Raw genomic sequence first — 19844 nt, forward strand, 5'->3', positions numbered from 1 at the left:
AACAGTGGAACACTTGGAACCCCTGCAGTTGAGTCAAGCTGCCACTACTGCCATATATTTGTTAAACACCTGGGGGACTGCTGTGAGTAAAAAAGGGCAGAGCTGTGAATTAGAAGTGACTGGCTCACAGACAGAACAGGAGATGCTTCCTGGAGTGCCTGTCCATCTTTGGTAATAGTACGTATCCTAGAGATCAATCAAGCACATCCATTCATTTCCCCTCAACAATGGAAGAACCAACTGAAACATGAACATCCAGAATTTTATTTGTTTCACAGACTTGTTTAAGTGGCTTAGGTCCAGAATTTGTGGAACGTCTCCATTTTTCTTTAGCACTAAAAAGAATCTTGAGTAAACTCCAGATCCTTTCTAGTCTGGTAGGACCTTTTGGATGACGTGATTGTTTAGAAGCTTTATTATCTCTGAAATGGCTTCTTTTCTTTGTGAGGGGGAAACATCTGGAATTTTTCCTGGATATACTGGAGGGGAATGAAAGGGAAGGGAATAATCTAGCCTCTGGAAATAATTCTCAATACCCACTTGTCTTGAGTGATGGATGTCCAGGTCAATGGATGTAGAGACAATTGCCCATCTTCTCTCCCCCACTGCCTCCAGACAGTGACAGTCAGACAACCATTCAGGAGCACTGAAAAGGCTTCAGAGAATGAACCTCTGAAGCCTTGATTTTATGGAACCACTCTGCCTCTTGGGTGAGGTCCATCATGTGAGTTCCCTCCTCTGTCATGGAATGCTTGTTCTCCAGAAGAGTCATGTGAAAATCCCCGACACTTGCAAAACCAAATTCTCTTCCCTGCCTTCTGGTTTCTGGATAAGGTCCTTTGAGGGACTAAGAATTTGATCCCTATGGCAGATAGGGATTTACCATCCTTTTCACTCCTGGAAATAGTTTCCTTAATTTCCGGACCAAATAAAGTTGATCTGGCATTGAAAAAGGATGTCTTAAAGTGCTCTCTAAAGTCGCAAAACTGTATCCAGATGAGTCGTCTGATGGCAGTGTCTGTGCTGGCTGCTGTAGATTCACCCTCTGTAGCATTAGAGATGAGGCACATAGAGGCACTGCATTAAGATTGTAGGGCAGCCGGCTGAGAATCAGTAGTCTTTTTCTGATCTGCAGTGAAAGTCTCTGGAAGAGAACTAGATATCTCTTTTACAAAATCTCTCTGAAAGCAAGCAAACTGTGCCAGGTAATTAAGTGTTCTTACTGAGAAAGTAGATGAAGCATAGATCCCACTTCCCAAATCTGTCCAAAGCATGTTGACTCTCTGTTTGGTAGATGGACAGAGGAACTTTCTTCAGAGAGCTCCTTTTTGGTGGCTGCCAACACAATCATGGAATCTGCTGCTGGGCCCTTGCTCTAGTCTGATCATTCCTTTGGAGGAACTAGGAATTTATAATATTTTTTGGGAATAGGTTCAACTGTGTCAAGTTCCTTCCAAGCCCAGATCAATAATGTCATCAGTGGTGGTGGTGGGGGGGGGGGGGCAATAAGTAGATGGGCCAGAGCCAAGTCTCTTGAGAAAGACTAATTCCTCAGAAGGAGTTTGGGAAGACCAACCACACTTTGCTGTCTAAGAAGTTTGAGAATCTCTCCAAATGAGACATCCTCAAGGGGGGGTCTGAAGGAACCTTCTCCATCATCAAAATCAGTGCCAGTGGTTGAGGATTCCTCTGGAGAACCCAAGTTTCTCCTGTTAGACTTATGTTTTCTATGAAACTCCTCTGCAGTTTGCTCAGGAGAGGATTCAGAAACAAACAAAGTCTCTCTAGGGAAAGTAAGTTCAAGGCTCTCAAGAACTGACTTTAACAACAGGACTAGGATAGCAGGCTGTGGACCATGGAAGATCCCATGGGAGCAGGTTAGATGGAGTTCCAAGAGGGAAGACCTTACTCTAAGGCTGGGAGAGTACTCTCTTAAAAGCCTCGAACATGGAGTGCAAAATGGATCTGAGCAGTATTGCCTTTGGATAAGTCACTCTCAGAGGCAGCTCAACCCTGGAAGCTGTTCAAACAGGGTCCGAGGCTGTTGCTGGAGTTGAACTACCTAATGCTGAAGCTCCTAATGGAAGGAAAGGATCCTAAGATCTTGGATCTGATCCTAACCTGTCAGAGTAGGAGTCAACATTATGGCTCTATGACTCTGATGGCTCAGAAAGGGTCAGGCCGACTTAGTCAGAGAACTCTCTGGTGTCGAAGAAATATGCAGTCTTGACTTCAATAGAGATCCATTATGGGCAAGAGTCAGATCCAAAGGCTCCAGTCTGAGAGGTTGGATCAGACAAGGCACCATCATGGAGTGACGGGGAGTAAAAATTCTACCGGATCCGACACTGGTCAGAGATGTGAGTACTCCAAACTGAATCTGGGTCTGAAAAAAACACCTCATCATTCTGTCCAAGTCTGCTTCAGTTTGGCTGAGAAGATCTAGGTAACCTAAAGGATGATGCTGAAGGGGAGGTGATGAAGAAGGCACTTACATGAAATGTTTGACTAAAGTAAATCTTTATCTCAAGACTTCAACAATATTTTTTCTAAAACTTACACCCCAGCACCAAAGATTCGTCCTGCATTGAAAAGTGGCAAATGAGATCTCAGGTATCTCATTTTGTGCATGGGGATTATGGGTAGGGGGAGGAGCCTGATGACTGGATCCAAAGCTTTGAAGTGGCTGAAGAGGGATGCAAGATCAAATCTAAGATCCATCTGTTGAGGAATGGACAGAAAAGGCAACATCAGTTCACCAAACACTGCCACTACAAAATGAAGTACAGAAGATGAATAGTATGAGTATCTATCTTATTTAAACAAGTGTCATCAAATACCATGTAACATGCTGAAACTCACCTTCACTAAAGAAAATATCCCATATGCGGAGGAGTGTAGGAAAGGGCAGTGTTCTGGAGTATATGCACAGAAACCATTCTGTGAGGTACAGCATTGGATCTACATTCTGCTTCTTCAGGTGCCTGTATGCTACTGGACATGTTTTCTTTAACAATGCCACAAAGACTTGACCATCCAGCTGAACTCCTTCCTAAAAAAAAAAAAACATTTGTAGAATATTATCTGCATACAATAGTATTATATAGACATTAAACCCCTCAACAGTCCAGATTTGCAGCAAGTCTGAATTTTTTGCATCATATTTTTGGTCTGTAATTAGTAAAAGTTGTGATTTTCTGCCAAATCTTTGAGGACTGCAGTCAATAAATAATGAAAGACATTTCAGTTTTGGACTACACATCCTTCAAAAAATGCAAAACAATGGAAAACCTGTTATTCTAGTGACTTTCTAAGTTTATAAGCGCAATATATAAAATATGCCCCAGATTTTTTACCTTTGTCCTCCCACTAGTTTTGGCTTAATCCCTGATTCTTGTGCAAAGAGGTTGAGAGGTATAGTAGAATTTAATGAAACATGTACATTGTATTGTAGTAACACACACTGCAACATGCCGACAAAATATCTAAGTATTAATAAGCAATATAAGAGAATACCAGATACTGTATAAATGATTCCTATCATTGTCATCCCCATAAATGAAAGTTACGTACTTATAACGATTGACCTGTGTTGTCTGCTTCTGATCTTCCTCAATGGATGAGTTATTAGATCCATTTGGGATCCATATTCAAACAATATTAGACATTGGATCCAAGGCTTAAACTCGTCCCCTTACATATACTCCCTGTAGTATCAGTTACCAAAGATCGAGTTTGCCCATATGCTACAATAAATCTCATACGATTTCATTATAAGAAAAATATCATAGAAATGGCAACAAGCCCTGACCCAGAGCTTGAAGAGTATATGACTAAGCTATATGAACCATCATTATGATCACTCCGGAAAAAATGGAAAATGATAACTGGAAGGAGGAAGGTGGGGGGGAATTTAAGGAAAGACAGAAGCAGGCAACAAGGATCTATCATTATGACAAGTATATACATTTTGTATCGGATATCATTTCTTCCATTCATTCCTCATTGGATGGGACAGGGTCCCCAGCTATCATAAAACGTGGGAGGTCTCATGGATGGATATTCCAGAAGAAAGCTGTACCAAAAAAAGCTCTAGACCTGGATTGTGAATCCAACTTGCAGTGAAACAGGAAAGTATGGCTATTGGACCAAGTAGCTGCAGAAATAGCAGCCAGGTGGGCCTTAATAATAGAGTAGAAACAGCCACCATGAAAAAGAGAAGCTAGGAAGTTTAAATTAGATGGCAGAGGGTCTGAAAAGGAATCCAAATTCCTACTGGAAGCCAGGTGAAAAATATTTTCCATTCTGTGTGGGAGTCAAAATGTATATGACTTGGGATGAAAGCCTGAACTGTTAAACCATCATTGGAACTGGAGAAACTGTGCAGTAAACTTAAGTGCTTCTATGTCTGGGTAAGGCTTCCCAGAGAGGTGAGAGAGAAGATCTGCAGCAGTGTCCAGCACACAGAGAAGGTGAATCAAATACACCAGAGGAAGGGAAACCATGTCTGCCAAGGCCAGAAGGGAGCAAAGAGGATCACTGTAGCCTCACTCCACACTGATTTCTGCAGAAACTTTGGGATGACTGGAATAGAAGGATAGGCATAAAGGAGACTGAGAGGCCAAGTGTGGATCAGAGCATCCCTTGGGTACTCTTCATCTTGGGGGATTAGGGCAAAGTACCTGCTGCATTTGGAGTTGGAGGGGGATGCACAGAGGCAGCAGCATAGTTGGCTTCAGTGTTTGTAAATCTCATCCACCACTGTCGGATTGAGTGACCACATCTGATGAAAGAGAATAGACCTGCTTAATCTGTCCACTAGAACACTGGACTTCCCCAGTATGTCATTTTCATAAGAAAATGGTAACAAGACATCACCTACTACCAAACCCTCATGGCCTCTCAACATATAGAGTAAAAATATGTTCCCCCTTGCTTGTTGATGTAACAGACTACTGACATATTGTCTGTATAGATGGAGATCATATCACTAGTAAGGGACTCCTGCAATGCTAGAAAACTGCCCTCATCCCCAGGATGTTGATGTGAAGACTAGCTTCTGAAGGGTACCATGTGCCTTGGACAATCTTCCTCAAAACTGCCCCCCAGTTGAGAAGCATCTGTTGACACCATAGCTTGGGGAGAGGGAAGAACAAATAGTCAACCTTCAATAAAACTGGAGATTCTAGCCACTTATCAATATGATTATTGCAAATTTTCATGAGGGACACTGGAAAATTCACCCAACTGCACTCTGTACTCGTATTTCTGCTCTTATTAATGGTGCAGAGCTGTCTAGTGCTGAAGCTTTGAGGGGGAGGGACAGCTCCAACAGCCTCAGAGTCAATGCCAACACACTGGCTCCAAGATCCATCAGGTTCCAAGCCACTCCGAGCTGATCGGATTAGATTAACAATCAGAGTCAAAGAAGACTGAGTTTTTTGATCCAACACAGTAGAAACACAGGAAGCACCTGGATAGTAGAGCCCTAAGACTGATGGTTAGACTGGGGAAGTAACAATGTTATGATGTGGGGATAGTTCAAGGCCTACGACTCCGACAAGAGTGAGAGCTGGGGTCCTGAGGAATATCCTCATCATTCTATCCACATCTGCTTTGGAAAGGCTCCTGAAGGGATGAAGCAGTGGAAGGTGGTCTGGATGTCGTGTGAAAAGGTCTGCCCAGGAGCAAAGGTGATCAGAGCCTTGGACAGACCATTCCAGAGAGAGAAGCATGGTTCTGGTAAAGGAAAAATGTTGGATCTGAGAAAGATAGGCTGACACAGGAAGAGGAATAGGATCTGAAGTTCTTGGAATCTTTGGTGCTGGACTTGAGGAACTTGAGCAGTCCAGCAACTATTTCTTATGACCCTTAACTTTTTCTTTATCCTTGTCCCTGGGCTTATCTGTACTCTTCTCAATCTTAGGTTTATCAATAGGCTTCTTTCCAGAAGGTGAAGGAGAAGCAGAATGTGGAAGGGAAACTTTTCCCACTGAGGCAGGGAGAAGTCCCTTAAGCACTAGTCTCTCCACTAAAGCCCAATAGCTGAAGGAAGTACAAATGGAGCACTGCTCATCCAAACAGGCAGCCCCCAAGCAATAAATGCACTTGGCATGCACATCGAATTTGGGGAATTTGTGGCCACATGCCACACATTTCTTAAAGCCAGAGAGCTTTTCTGCCATGATACCATAAAAAACACCACAAGGCACAACACACAGCAATTAATACCTAAAAAACAACCCAACTATTTTAACTATGCCAAAAACACCAAACCTCACTATAATAGATCATAATCACACATATGAAATGTAAATTGTTACAGCAACCTGACAAAGAAGTCCCTAAAGGTCCTAAGGGAATAGAGAAACAGATGCCAATAATAGTGAAGCAAAATAGAGGTTTGTCTCGTTCTCTTTTATATATATATGTATGTATATATATATATATATATATATATATATATATATATATATATATATATATATATATATATATATATGTGTGTGTGTGTGTGTGTGTGTGTGTGTGTAGAGAGAGAGAGAAAGACATACACATACATTTCAGACTATAAAGAAAGGGAGGAAAGATAACTAGACAATAAGATACAAGTTTTAGTCTAAAGAAAGACAGCCCTCATGCAAAGCCTGAGAACAAGCTACTGCATCTGATGCCAATGTGTGGCAAATGAAGTCTGGAGCAACTTACTCATTTCAGAGGATTAAGGGTAAGTGCTAGAGCGTCTTCTGTCTGGAGACATGCGTGAATGGGCGTACCTTCGTTGAAGGTTGTGCATCAGGGCTGGCAACTCAGCACGTAAAAATCTACTTCCAATCATTAGCGGACCGGAGTTCCGCTGTGGCGACCCCTAACCGGGAAAAGCCGAAAGACACAACAACAAAATGGGTAAGTGGAGGAACCTCAGACTTGGATACAAAGTCTGAAAGTGGCTGAAGTCAGATCCTAGATGGATCCCATAACTCATCCATTAAGGAATAGAAAGAAGCAGCACTGGATCTTTCATTATGTACTGCTGAAGTCTAGCACAGATTGCTGTGTTCATGTTGTTTATATTATGTGCACATCTGTCTTTATGTGCCATATCCAAGATTCTCAAATTTGCTTTCCAGACAAGTATAGCTGCAAATCTTGCAAAGCCTTCCTCAGGCTGCAACAGCTTGTCAGTGGAAAATTAATGGGTGATACCAATAGTTCTTCATATCAAAATTAGCTGAAGTGGAATGCTGCTGAACATAACATGGCATTTCTAAAAATATATATATATATATATGTATACTGTTATTGGAAAGGCGTGACTGGGTCATACAAGACCCCTTTTAGGAGGCATGGGGAGAAAAGCTCCAAAAACATATCTAGTGGGAGAAAAACTTAAAAGGGAGTAGGCAAGACACTTTGTGAGTACAAACAACACTTGAAGTATAGGGGTGACAGATTCTACACAGATTATGTGTACAGATGTGTTTGACAAGTATCAGTCGTCAAAGAAGGGTTGGGAGGTTGGCATAATCGCTAAGGTGTTTACCTTACAGACATAAGGTGCAGGATTTGATTCTCACATGGGGTAAATGGCTAGGTTTAAAATTACCCACATGGGTCAGCCTAGTACTAATTTATGAACCTATGGACCTGTGAGTCAAAACAAAAGGTGATGCAGTGCTGAAAGAAGTAGCTATGGTAAACCAGATGTAGAAGAGTAGGAACAGGAGTACAGGAACAGAAAAGTATCAAGAGTTAAATGTTGGCAGAGATCCAAAATACTGCCAGATGTAGAAGAATAGGAACAGGAGTACAGGAACAGAAAAGTATCAAGAGTTAAATGTTGTCAGAGATCCAAAATACTAATGTATATAAACTTAGAGATGGAGTATGAAAGTGGGTAACATGGGATTGTCTGTTAATCTGCATTGTCAAACTAGTACAACAACTCACCCACTTGGACTAGTTAAATTGAGGGGTGGTATTCAAAGATGAATACTGCTGTGTAAACCACTCTTTATTGCAACTGGATTTTTATTTTTAAATTTTCCAGTTTCATAGAAGGTCATTAGATATGCATCTAAACTTAATGTTTAAGTTGAAGATGTAATTTAGAGGCATATCTAGCCACAATCTGTGAAGGTAGGAAAGCTAAAAAAAATCACAATAAGTAGTCCTTTTCACAACATTATTCATCTTTGAATCTCCCCTGCCAATTATTTTTAGTGGTGGTAAAACTGAACTTACCACTTCATAAAAATGAGTTTACCCAAGCAAAGGAAAGCAACTGATCTTGCACATTTAAAACTCTGGCACAAAAAAAAAAGTGTAACATTGCTTCCAGAATACAAAATGCCATTTATGTGTATATATATATATATATATATATATATATATATATATATATATATATATATATATATATAGATATATTTCATTAAGTAAAACATTTCTCCCAACAATATACTATGGGAAACCGTCTCAGTCTGTAGGTTTGCATGTGCATACAGTTGCATTAACGACATATGCACCTCAGCTGAATTATTTTAGTAGAAATGAACAGCTACAGAAAATAGCAGTATTATGCAGCATGCTTGTCTTTAAAAGGAAGGAACTTAATATTAAATAATATCCATTGCATATTAATGATTATCAGCAGATGACAGCCGGTGAAACTGGATTTACCCACTTTTGGTAAAATGTATCCATTCATACTTCATCGAGATCGGGCTGAATACATTTGCTGTTTTTTGGGTGGTCAGTATCACTGTGATGACTTGTTTCTCTAAGATTACTCAATTACAGACATTAATTAAGATGTCTGCCATTTGGCAACAAAAGTATGTTCTAACTTATACATATATTCAATGAGTCTGGTTTCAGAGTGGTTTTGTTTATAGTGGAATATTCATCTTTTATTTAGTTCTTTCACAGATGACATAAATAGCATTTTAAAATCATTTTAATTTAACTCCATCTTATTTTTTACATGCCTCTTTACTGAAGAGTAATTTTCATTTCCAAGACTTGCTGCATATTTTCCTTGTTAGTGAAGTTTAACTTCAGAAACCTGTACAACAGTATAGACTGAAGTCTTCTTTACACATCATCAAAGATGTCAGAAGAAGCTCTTGCAGACGTGAACGGTAACAAACAGGTAAGATAATTTCTAGTTGAAACATGAAGATACATACAAACATATGCATTATTATTTGTATGCATGTTGCACTATATTACTTCTGCATTCTGTACTGTAGAATGATCTAGTTTTCACATACAATTGTTTGCTATGGTTTTAATGTGGCTAATGACAAATAATTAAACTATTCAATGCATATAATGCCTATAGTGACTTTTTTATTTGTTGCTCTAAATTTAAAACATTAAAAGGTGTAACAGCTCCTTTTACTGCCTAAGTGCTACGGAAGCATTTAGTAGTTCAGTGACTTACTTAATTCTCACCTTTAAAAAAGGGAACCTAAGAACTGTCCTTCCTACTTCTGGTATGGCAGTGGCGCGGTAAGTAGATGCTTTAGAGTCCCCGTGCTAGGGAACAGTAAATTATTAAAAGCCAGTTGGTAAAATTAACATTATCAAGCTACTTAGCTGAGTACAACATAAGTCTGCACACAGATCAAACAGAAAGAAGAAAGCAGTGAGGGAATATGCAGCAGAATAAGTTAGAATTCAGGCAGACAACTGAAGGAAGCATGGCAAAATTGTGGGAAAGCAGAGGCACACTGGCTGCAGCTATCACAGAATCCCCCACAAATGTAGAAGAAAAAATAGAGAAAATGTATGCTGAAATTTTCAAAATTAATATTACTCTGAAAAGCAATAAAACGGCAAACAAAAAAGGACTAGGAAACATGGAGGAAATCTTGACCAAGCACTTGGATGAAATTGCTATAGTTCAAGCATTGAAGGAGGAGTTAAAAGAAACTCTGGCTGACCTTAAATGGTACCTGGAAAATCTTAGTGATGAAACTAGTTTAAGTAGAAGACAAATCCAGCAAGAAAAACTTAAGTTTCAGGGAGATACCTGAAAATACGGAAGGAAAAGACTGTGGTGAATTCATGAGAAGCTATCTTCATCAATGGATCGGAATCCCAGCAAGTCAGATAAGAATAAAAAGGCACACAGGGTTAGTGCAGCTTGGACAAGAGCAAGAAGAAAGCCACATACAATTATAGTCAGACTGTAAACATGTAGGTCAAAGGAGGATTGTCTGTCTAGTTTATTGAAGAAGGGCACAACAATAAAATTGTTGTCCCCTTCCATTTTTCTTGATTTTCCAATTAAACTGGAGAATCGAAACATTTGTCAACAACGATTATTCATCTAAGATGAAAGAAAGATTGCTTTTGTCCCAAGTTTCAAGAAGTGTAGAAAAAGGAAGCTCAGACTCAAGCTGCATATCTCTACCCTGCCCTTTTCCAAGTCTTCAATCCTCTAGTGAAACAACCTACGCAGATCCTCAGAAGGAACTTGAAGACCTAACAAAAAGAGGAGAAGAGGAGACTAGACTGGATCAGTGTTACCTGGAACGAGCATAGGAGCAACTGCACTGGAAGCCAGGAGAAAAATTTCCAAAGTGTCAGTGGAAAGGATCATTAGGAAGCCATTCCCAGTCTTTCAAAGAAAGATGCAAGAGAGGAAAAAAAGAAGTTATGTACTTACCATAACATTCCATGTGAGTTTTTCATCTCACCTTCATTCTTACTAATGGGTTCGGAGTCAATCCCTCGGCTCTGAGTCAGCCTACTACAAAGAGCAAGGTTTCCAAATAGCTCAAGGCCAAGTCCCTATCCCATGATGCACCTAGAGTTACCTCAGATCTTGTTTACTGCTTATAAGAATACTATATATCATTCTATTACTCCTTAAGAGAAAGTATAGAAGGGATGAGCAACCAGGATGGATCCAACATCTCTGTCTTCTAAAAGCCCAGGAGGGGGTAGGAGGGAGGGACGTAAGAAAGAAGGCGAGATGAACAACTCACATGGAACGTTATGGTAAGTACATAACTTCTTTATGTGAAGTTGTTCTATCTCGCCGTTCATTCTTACTGATGGGCAGCGTCCCAAAAACCATCTATCTCGGGTGGCTCAGGGGAGAATATTTTTCAGGACAGTGGATCCAAAGGAGGCCCTCTCCTTGGAGGCCCTGTCAACTTTGCAATGAATGATAAAGGTATGAGGTCTTGACCAAGTGGCTGCTGCACAAATGTTATCAATAGGAAGTCTGGGAGAAAAAGTAGATGTGGAAACTGCTCTGGTTGAATGAGCTTTAATTTTATGCTGTAAGGGCATATTGGCAGCTGAATAAGCAAAGGTGATACAATCAGATAACCATTTAGACAGAGTTGTTTTGGCCACTGGCATACCTTTCCTGGAGTCTGAAAAGAAAACAAAAAGCTGTTCCGATTTCCTAAAATCTTTTGTTCTATCCAAGTAAAATCTGAGCTGTCTGTGAACATCAAGTTTGTGCAGTGTGTATTCTAGATTGTTGGAGTGATTGGGGAAGAAAACTGGCAAATCAATAATTTGGTTAAGATTAGTTTCAGAGCAAACATTAGGCAAAAAGGAGGGGTTTGTTCGAAGTGAGACTCTGTCAGAATGGATGATCAAGTAAGGAGGTTTAATGAACAAGGCTTGAAGCTCTGACACTCTGCAGGCAGAAGTAATAGCTACTAAGAAGATAGTCTTCCATGACAAAAATTTGAGGTCACGTGAGGAAGCTGGTTCAAATGGAGGAAGAATAATATGGGAAAGCATAAAATTTAGATTGCATGGAGAATAGGGAGATTTCACAGGTGGTATGAGATGAAAGGTCCCTTTGAGAAAAGCTTTGGATAATTTGTGTGACATAATATTCAAACCTTCGAATCCAAAATGAAAATTAGAAATGGCAGCAAGTTGAACCTGAACAGTTGCTACTGCAGCTCCATTGTTGAAAATCATGGTCAAGAACTGTAAAATATGGGAAAGCATACAATTTAGATTGCATGGAGAATAGGGAGATTTCACAGGTGGTATGAGATGAAAGGTCCCTTTGAGAAAAGCTTTGGATAATTTGTGTGACATAATATTCAAACCTTCGAATCCAAAATGAAAATTAGAAATGGCAGCAAGTTGAACCCGAACAGTTGCTACTGCAACTCCACTGTTGAAAATCATGGTCAAGAACTGTAAAATATAGGCCATAGGGGCTTGGTAAGGATCAATATTGTTTTTAGAGGCTCATATAGAAAATTTATTCCATTTGCTAAGGTATAGCTTCCTCGCAGAGGATTTATGAGAGGATAAGAGAATTTGTTTAGTCTCCTTGGAAAGGTTATGGACCCTGACTATGATGGGAATTGGAGCAGCCAAGCTGTCATCTTCAGGGACTGCAGAGAGAGCTGAAGTTCCCCGATGAGTGCGTCAGAAGGTTCGGTACTGGGTCCAGAATCCAAGGGTCCTCCAAAAGATGAAGTCGAAGGAAGGGGAACCAAATCTGATGAGGCCAATGAGGGGCTATTAGAATAATGGTCCTTCCCAGAGTTTTTGCTTTCTGTAGAACTTTGGGAATTAACGGGATTGGTGGAAATGCATAGAGGAGACCTGGTGGCCAATCGTGAAAGAGTGCGTCCCTTGGGGCTTCTCCCAGAGGGGGAATCAGGGAAAGTAGCTTCTGCATTTGGTGTTCATGTGACTGGCGAAAAGGTCACAGCAAGACTGGCCCCACCTGTGGAAAATCCTGTCTGCTATTTCTTTCTTGAGGGACCACTCATGAGGCAACAAAATTGCTCTGCTCAGCTTGTCTCCTATCACGTTGAATTTCCCCAGGATGTGCATTGCTAAAAGAAAGCACTGGGTGGATATAGCTTACTGTCATACTCTTAGGGCCTCGCAGCAAAGGGGATATGACCTGGTTCCTCCTTGTCTGTTCAAGTACCAGACCACTGACATGTTGTCTGTCTGAACTGCAATCGTACCAGAGGAAGAGAGTCTGGAAGTACTGCAACGCCAAAAGTACTGCTCTCATCTCCAAGACATTGATATGCAGATGTGTCTCTTGATCAGGACATGTGCCTTGGGCTGTCCTTCCCTGAAAATGCCCCCCCACCCTATCAGGGAAGCGTCCATGGTCACTGTGGCCGCTGGTGGGGGAAGAACAAAGAGACGTCCTATCATGACATGAAGTGAGGTCAACCACCACTGAAGATCCTTTTTGCAAGAGTCTGTGATCATTATCAGGTCAGACATGGGAAGTTCTTGGTAAGGCTATTGAGTGAACAACAGCCATTGCAGTATCCGCATGTGCATACGACCCAGCGGAATGGCCAGAATTGCTGCTGCCATCATGCCTAACAATTTTAGAACTTCTGATGCTGGAGCCTTGTTTTTGGATATCAGAATGCGGACCTGCTGATGGAGTAGTAAGACTCTTTCTACTGGAAGTCTTAGTGTGGTGGTGGTGGTGTCCAGTTCTGCTCTGATAAAGATGATATTCTGCAATGGTAACAAGGCAGATTTTTCTGAGTTTATTGTAATGCCCAGCTGGCTGCAGAGTGACAGAGTGGATTCCCTGGCTTGAATTAGTTGATGCCTGGTGGTGGCAGTGAGGAGCCAATCGTCTAGGTATGGAAACACCTGGAATCCTAAACATCTCAGGTGAGACATAACCACTACCATACATTTGAACACTCTGGGTGCTGTAGTGAGACCAAAGGGCAGGGCTCAAAACTGGTAATGATTGGCTCCCAGCCGGAAGTGCAGATGATCCCTGGATAGTCTGGCCATATTTATATGGTAGTACGCATCCTGGACATCTATCGAGCACAACCAATTGTCTTTCCCTAAAAAGAGAAGTATCGACTGAAGCATGACCATCCAAAATTTCTCTTTCTTGACAGATTTGTTTAGTCTGCTGAGGTCCAATATAGGTCTCCAGTCCTCTGGCTTTTTTGGAACTAAAAAGAATCTTGAGTAAGTTCTGGATCCTTTCTGGTCTGCTGGGACTGGCTGGATGACTCTCTTTCTTAACAATGTTTGGACCTCTACTGTTGCTTGTTCCCTGTAACTGGGTGAAACATCTGGGATTTTCCTTGTCGGTGGAGGAGGTGTGGCAAAAGTAATGAAGTATCCTCTGGAAATGATACTTTGTATCCAGTTGTCATTTGTTATTTTGCACCAGGCGTCTGGGTACAAAGATAAGTGACCCCTGACTGCCTCCAGAGTAGGACAGTTGGGCCTCCTTTCAGAAGCGCTGGTAGGGATTCCCAAAGAAGTGATCTCTGTCACCCTGGTTTTCCGGGCCCCCTCTGCCGCGAGGATGGCATCTTCCATTATTGCCCCCTCCTCTGTCCCTGGAGGGGGGTTCACCACAAGTGTCCTGAAAGGCTCCTTGGGCTTTTCAGAACCACATTTTCCCTCCCCTTTGACCCTTGGGGTAGGGTCTGGTAGGGGTGGCAAACGGACTTCGATGGCAGACAAAGTCTTTTCTTTCTGCTCACACCTGGTCAAGGTTTCCTTGACTTTGGGCCCAAAAAGGGATGAGCCATGAAAAGGGGTATTCACAAAGGATGACTTGAAGGGCTCCATGAAGGAACACAAGCACATCCAGGAGTGCCTCCTAAGAGAAATTCCTGTACCTGTTGCCCTACTCATTCCATCAGTTGCATAAGAAATGAGGCTCATGGACAATTTAACAATGGAGTTGGGGGTAGCAAGCTGGGAGGCAACTTTGCCTGAAGCTCCTGCAGCTACTGTATCCTGAATCTATCTCCCAGCTCTTTAAGGAGATTCCGTTGTTGTCTCGTGAAATGGGTTAAATATTGGAGTGAACGGAGTGCAAAAGTCGCTGAACTAAAAATGCACTTCCCATATCTATCCATGATCCTGGAGTCTCTGTTAATAGGATGGATAGAAGAGGAAGTTTCTGACATTTCCTTTTTGGTGGCTGCCGCCACCACCATGGCATGAACTGGCACACCTTTGGTCAAAAAATATTTGTCTAGGGGAGCAGATATAAACTTATTAGGCCTCCTTGGAACAGGCTCCATGGTGTCCAGAGACTCACGCCCTTCGTGAGACCAGCTGCATCAGTTCATCGAAGGGAGGAGACACCCAAGAGATGGAGGGCTAAGACCGGAAAGCCTACAGGAGAACCAACTCATCTTCAGTAGGGTTTCTGAACTGCCAGTCACCCCTCTGCCTAAGGATTGCTAGTATCTCAGCAAATTAGATATCCTCAGAGGGGGACCATGGGGACCCTTCTGATTCATCCAAGTCAGTATCAGATGTCAGGGACTCCTGTGGGGAGTCTAGATGTTTCCTTTTACAAACTCTCTTCCTGGGAATCTCATCAGTGGGGGCTTCTGGTGAGGTCTTGGAAGAGCATGGGCCACCCAATGGGGCTTCCTGAGGCTCTGGGTCTCTATGCTTGGCCCAGATCTGTGAAGCAGAAGCAGACACAGGTGCTTTAGGGGAGGAAGAAGCCAGAATTGAGGTTGAGGATGTCTTAGGAGACATAACTCACCTCATGGCTTCGAAAGCACCCCTGCTCCGATGCAAAGGGACCGACGGATCCAAGGAAACCATTGATAGCCCCAGTACTGGGACAGTGAGCTCTGAGCCCGAGGTAGGAGCTGAGCTCATCTGAGCCGAGGCCCCAAGAGGCAGAGTTAGAACCGACAAGTCAGTCTGACTAGCCTCCCTGGACTTGACCAGAGAGTGTCAGCTCCTAGAGTCCTCGATTGGTACCGAGGATGTCAGAGTAAATGGAGCCGAGGACACTGGAGCAGGCATCGGTTCTGAAGGCTCCACAATCAACAAGTCTGACTCCTATGGCACTGAAGGACCAGTATGACTCAGAGGAGGAATAGTTGTAGCTGGCATAAGGGTCTTCAACTATGAAGCCACCTGGGTCAAAGCCGATAAAATTTTTGCAAAAACCGGTGCCTGTAACAGCTTCTGCACCACACAATCCACATCCAGATCAGAAAGACTAATAGAAGACCAAGATGAATGGACCAAAGGTGGTACCGACTGTAATAAAGGAGACTTACGTATTTCAGATACCGGTTCCAGGACCAGGGACCGGCTCCGAAAAGATAAGACAGTCGGTTCTGATGTCTGTGGAGCCGATGTCAAAGATTTTTTGGATTTTTTTGTCTCAGAAGTCTTAGAAGACTTTGAGGACTTGCTGGATCCATCTCGGTCGCTCAAAGCTTCTTGGAAAGAGGGTTTCAGCAAACCTCTATCTATCAACTTCCTCTTTCTCTCCTGGAGAACCCTGGAAGAGAAAGAATGGCATATGGAGCAGCTATCCTGTAAATGTAATGCTCTTAAACAATACACACAATTGACATGACTGCCAGTGACAGACATTTTTTGACCACATTTGGGGCATTTCTTGAAACATGACTTGGGATGTTTATCTTGGTCAGCCATCTTGTACCAAACAGAATTAAAGAAGATTACTGTCAAACTAACAGTATAAAATTTGAACAGTATCCAACAGTCAAAAGCCTTTAGAAAAAAAATCAGGCTAAAGTCACACACACACACAATAAGTATTTATCTAGAGACAAATAACATTAATTGTGACAGAAATCTCTGTCTAAAAGCACACACTATTAAATACTAAGCAGACTATACTAAAGACATAAAGATAGCTGCTGAAAACACACACACTAAACCTTATGTAAATATTCTGAACTAAGCACACTCTAATTAAACAAACTGTATCTAAATTTTTATAACTGTGACAAAAGGTCACCAACTAAACACACACTAAGAACAAGAAAAAGGTGACAGAAAGGTCACTGATAACACTCTTTAAACTAGGCCCAGAAAAAAAGAGGCCAGCTAGAAATTTATAATAAAGCACACCAGGGAAAGGGAAATATACTATTAAGCTACAAGAGCTTATAAAGGTATCTAAAACTACTATCTAATGAAAGTTATCAATATTAATAAGAAATAGTTTGTAAAAATAAGGTTTTACTGGCCTAAGCTAGTGAGAACTCTGATCTGTTGCAGCGGCAAACTAGATTAGAGGTAACTCTAGGTGCATCATGGGATAGGGTCTTGGCCTCGAGCTATTTGGAAACCTCGAGCTTTGTAGTAGGCTGACTCAGAGCCGAGGGATTGGCTCCAAACCCATTTGTAAGAATGAACGGCGAGATAAAACAACTTCACATGAGAAGTTTCAGAATTTTTGAAGAAAATACGAGAAATGGCAAAGTAGATCATGGAACAAGTTACCACAGAAGAAGATGAAGAAAAATGCTGACAGGGAACTAGTCAGCTAATGGAGGGGAAACTGATACACCTTTTCAAACACATTTCTCCTATCTTCACTAACCTAAAGAAAACTGATCTAGTCAAGCTTGAAACGTGCTACAATAAAATAGCTAAGTTTGATGCAAACTCGCCCCATTGGTCTCACCACTGCTCTGCCTTATGTCAACTCAACTGGCTAGAATTACCTCATCACTTAACCTACACTCAACTCACTACCACCCACAGACTGGTACATCAACCCGATAAAACCCCTGTTCTTCAACTAATGCTTCAACCTTATACCAACACTCGAGTACTCTGATCCTTGAATAAATCTTTATTACAGATCTCCAAATCCAACAATACAGCTGGGAATTAAATATATCTGAAGGGAATGTTAAGCATGTTTTAAATGTGGCAATCATGACTGGTAAAAGAGGAGCTATACAGTACTGAAGGCAGCTGAAAGTTTTTTTTTTTGGGCTGCAGGGGGCCATTTAGTGCAGGAATGCAAAATAAATATAAATAATGCAGTCCATGTGAAGAGAGAGGACACATGTCAAAGAATTGCATACCCAGGTGTAAGAATGGGAAACATCATTGTTGGATAGATTGTCCCTTGTTACAAGAAGTAACACTTCTCTGATAAAACTCAGAGAATGATTTTAAAGCAGAGGGAGAAAGATTGAGAATGAAGCAGTGATGGGTAAAGATGCTGTACAAAATATTGAAATACTAACAAAGTAATGCACTATTGGAAAATAAGTATGAAGTACCAAGTAGTGACAGAGAGAAGGGAGGGGAAATGGAGACAGAAGAAGAAAATGAACACGATAACATACAATCCATTGGAGGGAGAGAGTGAAAGTAAGAAAAAGGAATATTAAAACTAACTTGGAACCACTAAGGCTCAAAGAGAGGAAAGGGCTGTTTCAGTGTTAGCAGTAAATGTAAGCAGTATTAAAAATGAATTTAGGGGTTTGACGGTGGTGGAATAGTGTAAAAGAATAAACATGGGCATTATATGTTTGTTAGATACAAGATGCATTAGAAAAGAAACAAGAGAAGAGGAAAAAAGGAGCTGTAAGGGTTCAAACATATTCTGGTCAGTGTGTGGTGAAATGTGGTCAGGAATAACCATCATGATAAAAAGTGAGGAAATAAAAAAAAATAGTGGGCATAATATTAGTTATGCCAGGAAGATTGATAGTATGTGACATAAGAAAAGGAGAAAGAATAGTAAGATTGCGTGTTCTTTATTCATATGCAAATATGTCTGAGAGAAAAAGTTTAAGGAGATGAAAGAAATTATGAATGTCATTTAGGAGAGTGTAATTGTTATTTAGGGATGGAAAAATGAAAAATAACTGAGGGTATTAAAGTTATGAAAAGTTATTAAATGTGGCGAGTCAATATTAGGAAACAGAAATTGAAATGGTCAAAGAGGGATGTTTAAAACGGAAGTAGAAATAGACTTTTTATATTCAAAAGATGAAAGAAACAAATGGAGGTGTAAAAACTGGAGAATTTTCTGATTATGGTAATAATGAAAATGTAAAAAAAAAAAAAAAAAAAAAAAGAGTAAACACTAGACTTTGACTAAATTTAGAAAGAGACTGATTGTGGTATGAGCATATAACTGTGAGAGAATATAATGGAAACTGGAAGTATTGTAGGTGTACAAGAAAGAATGGAAATGTTTAAATATTGTCAGAAAATAAAAATGCAAACATATTGAGCATGTTTAAAATTGAGGTAGAAAAATGAAGTAAAGGGAAAATGAATTGGAGAATTAAACGAAAAGAAGGAAAAAGTTAAACAATTTTTAAGGGTTAAAAATGAAGAGGTTTTTCTATGGTTGGGAAAACGGGTTAAGGTGAAAGAAGGAACAATGGATGTAATATATGATGATGAAGTGGGTATGCACACAGGAAATGATGAAAATTGTTGAAAGTTTTGCTCATGAGGTGTATAAAGAGGATGTATGGATAGTTAAGAAAACAACAGACATTATGAGAAGTAATTACAAAAGGGAGCAATACAAAATAATTACAAGAACTAATAAGGGAAGGAGAAGAAAATCTGCACCAAGTTTGGATGGGCTAGGATAAAGATATGAGTAAAGATAAGTGTATTTTTTTTGCCATGTAGTAAATGACTACTGGCTAATGGCTAATATGATAAAAGAAAAGCTATAGTGGTGTGATAAAATTTATATCGAAGAAAGATGAGAAAAAAGATATAAAGAACTAGAGACAGTAACCGTAGGAAATACAGATTACAAAATAGCCATGAAAATAATGCAAAAAGGAATGTAGAAGGTGTGAAGTACTATATGATGATGTGTTTGGGGTAAAAGGCAGAGATGTAAAAGATGTTTAATGATTGACTTTATAAATGTGATACTGGAAGATAACCCAATTCAAGTGCAACTTGGACAATTATATGCGAAATTTGAAATTCATCCCTGGTTTGGCACCTATGTCTCTCATGGACACAGGTAACCTGTAAATGGTTAATCTCCCAGGCCCTTGCTTACACTTATAAAGGGCATCAGAACTTGTTAAAGATTT

The 19844-nt window shown here is 40.7% G+C and overlaps 1 protein-coding gene across 1 annotated transcript in view; it reads right to left on the reverse strand.

The window, feature by feature from the left end:
• Positions 1-19844, reverse strand: part of LOC122811987 (carabin-like) — a 1241323-nt gene that overhangs the window by 235857 nt on the left and 985622 nt on the right. The window contains exon 8 of the mRNA XM_044084192.1: positions 2863-3052. Coding sequence (XP_043940127.1) covers positions 2863-3052 — 190 coding nt within the window. The remainder of the gene's footprint in view (positions 1-2862; positions 3053-19844) is intronic.

Source organism: Protopterus annectens, chromosome 9.part0, assembly GCF_019279795.1.
Source record: "Protopterus annectens isolate FY-2018-M chromosome 9.part0, PAN1.0, whole genome shotgun sequence".
NCBI classification, from domain to species: Eukaryota; Metazoa; Chordata; order Ceratodontiformes; family Protopteridae; genus Protopterus; species Protopterus annectens.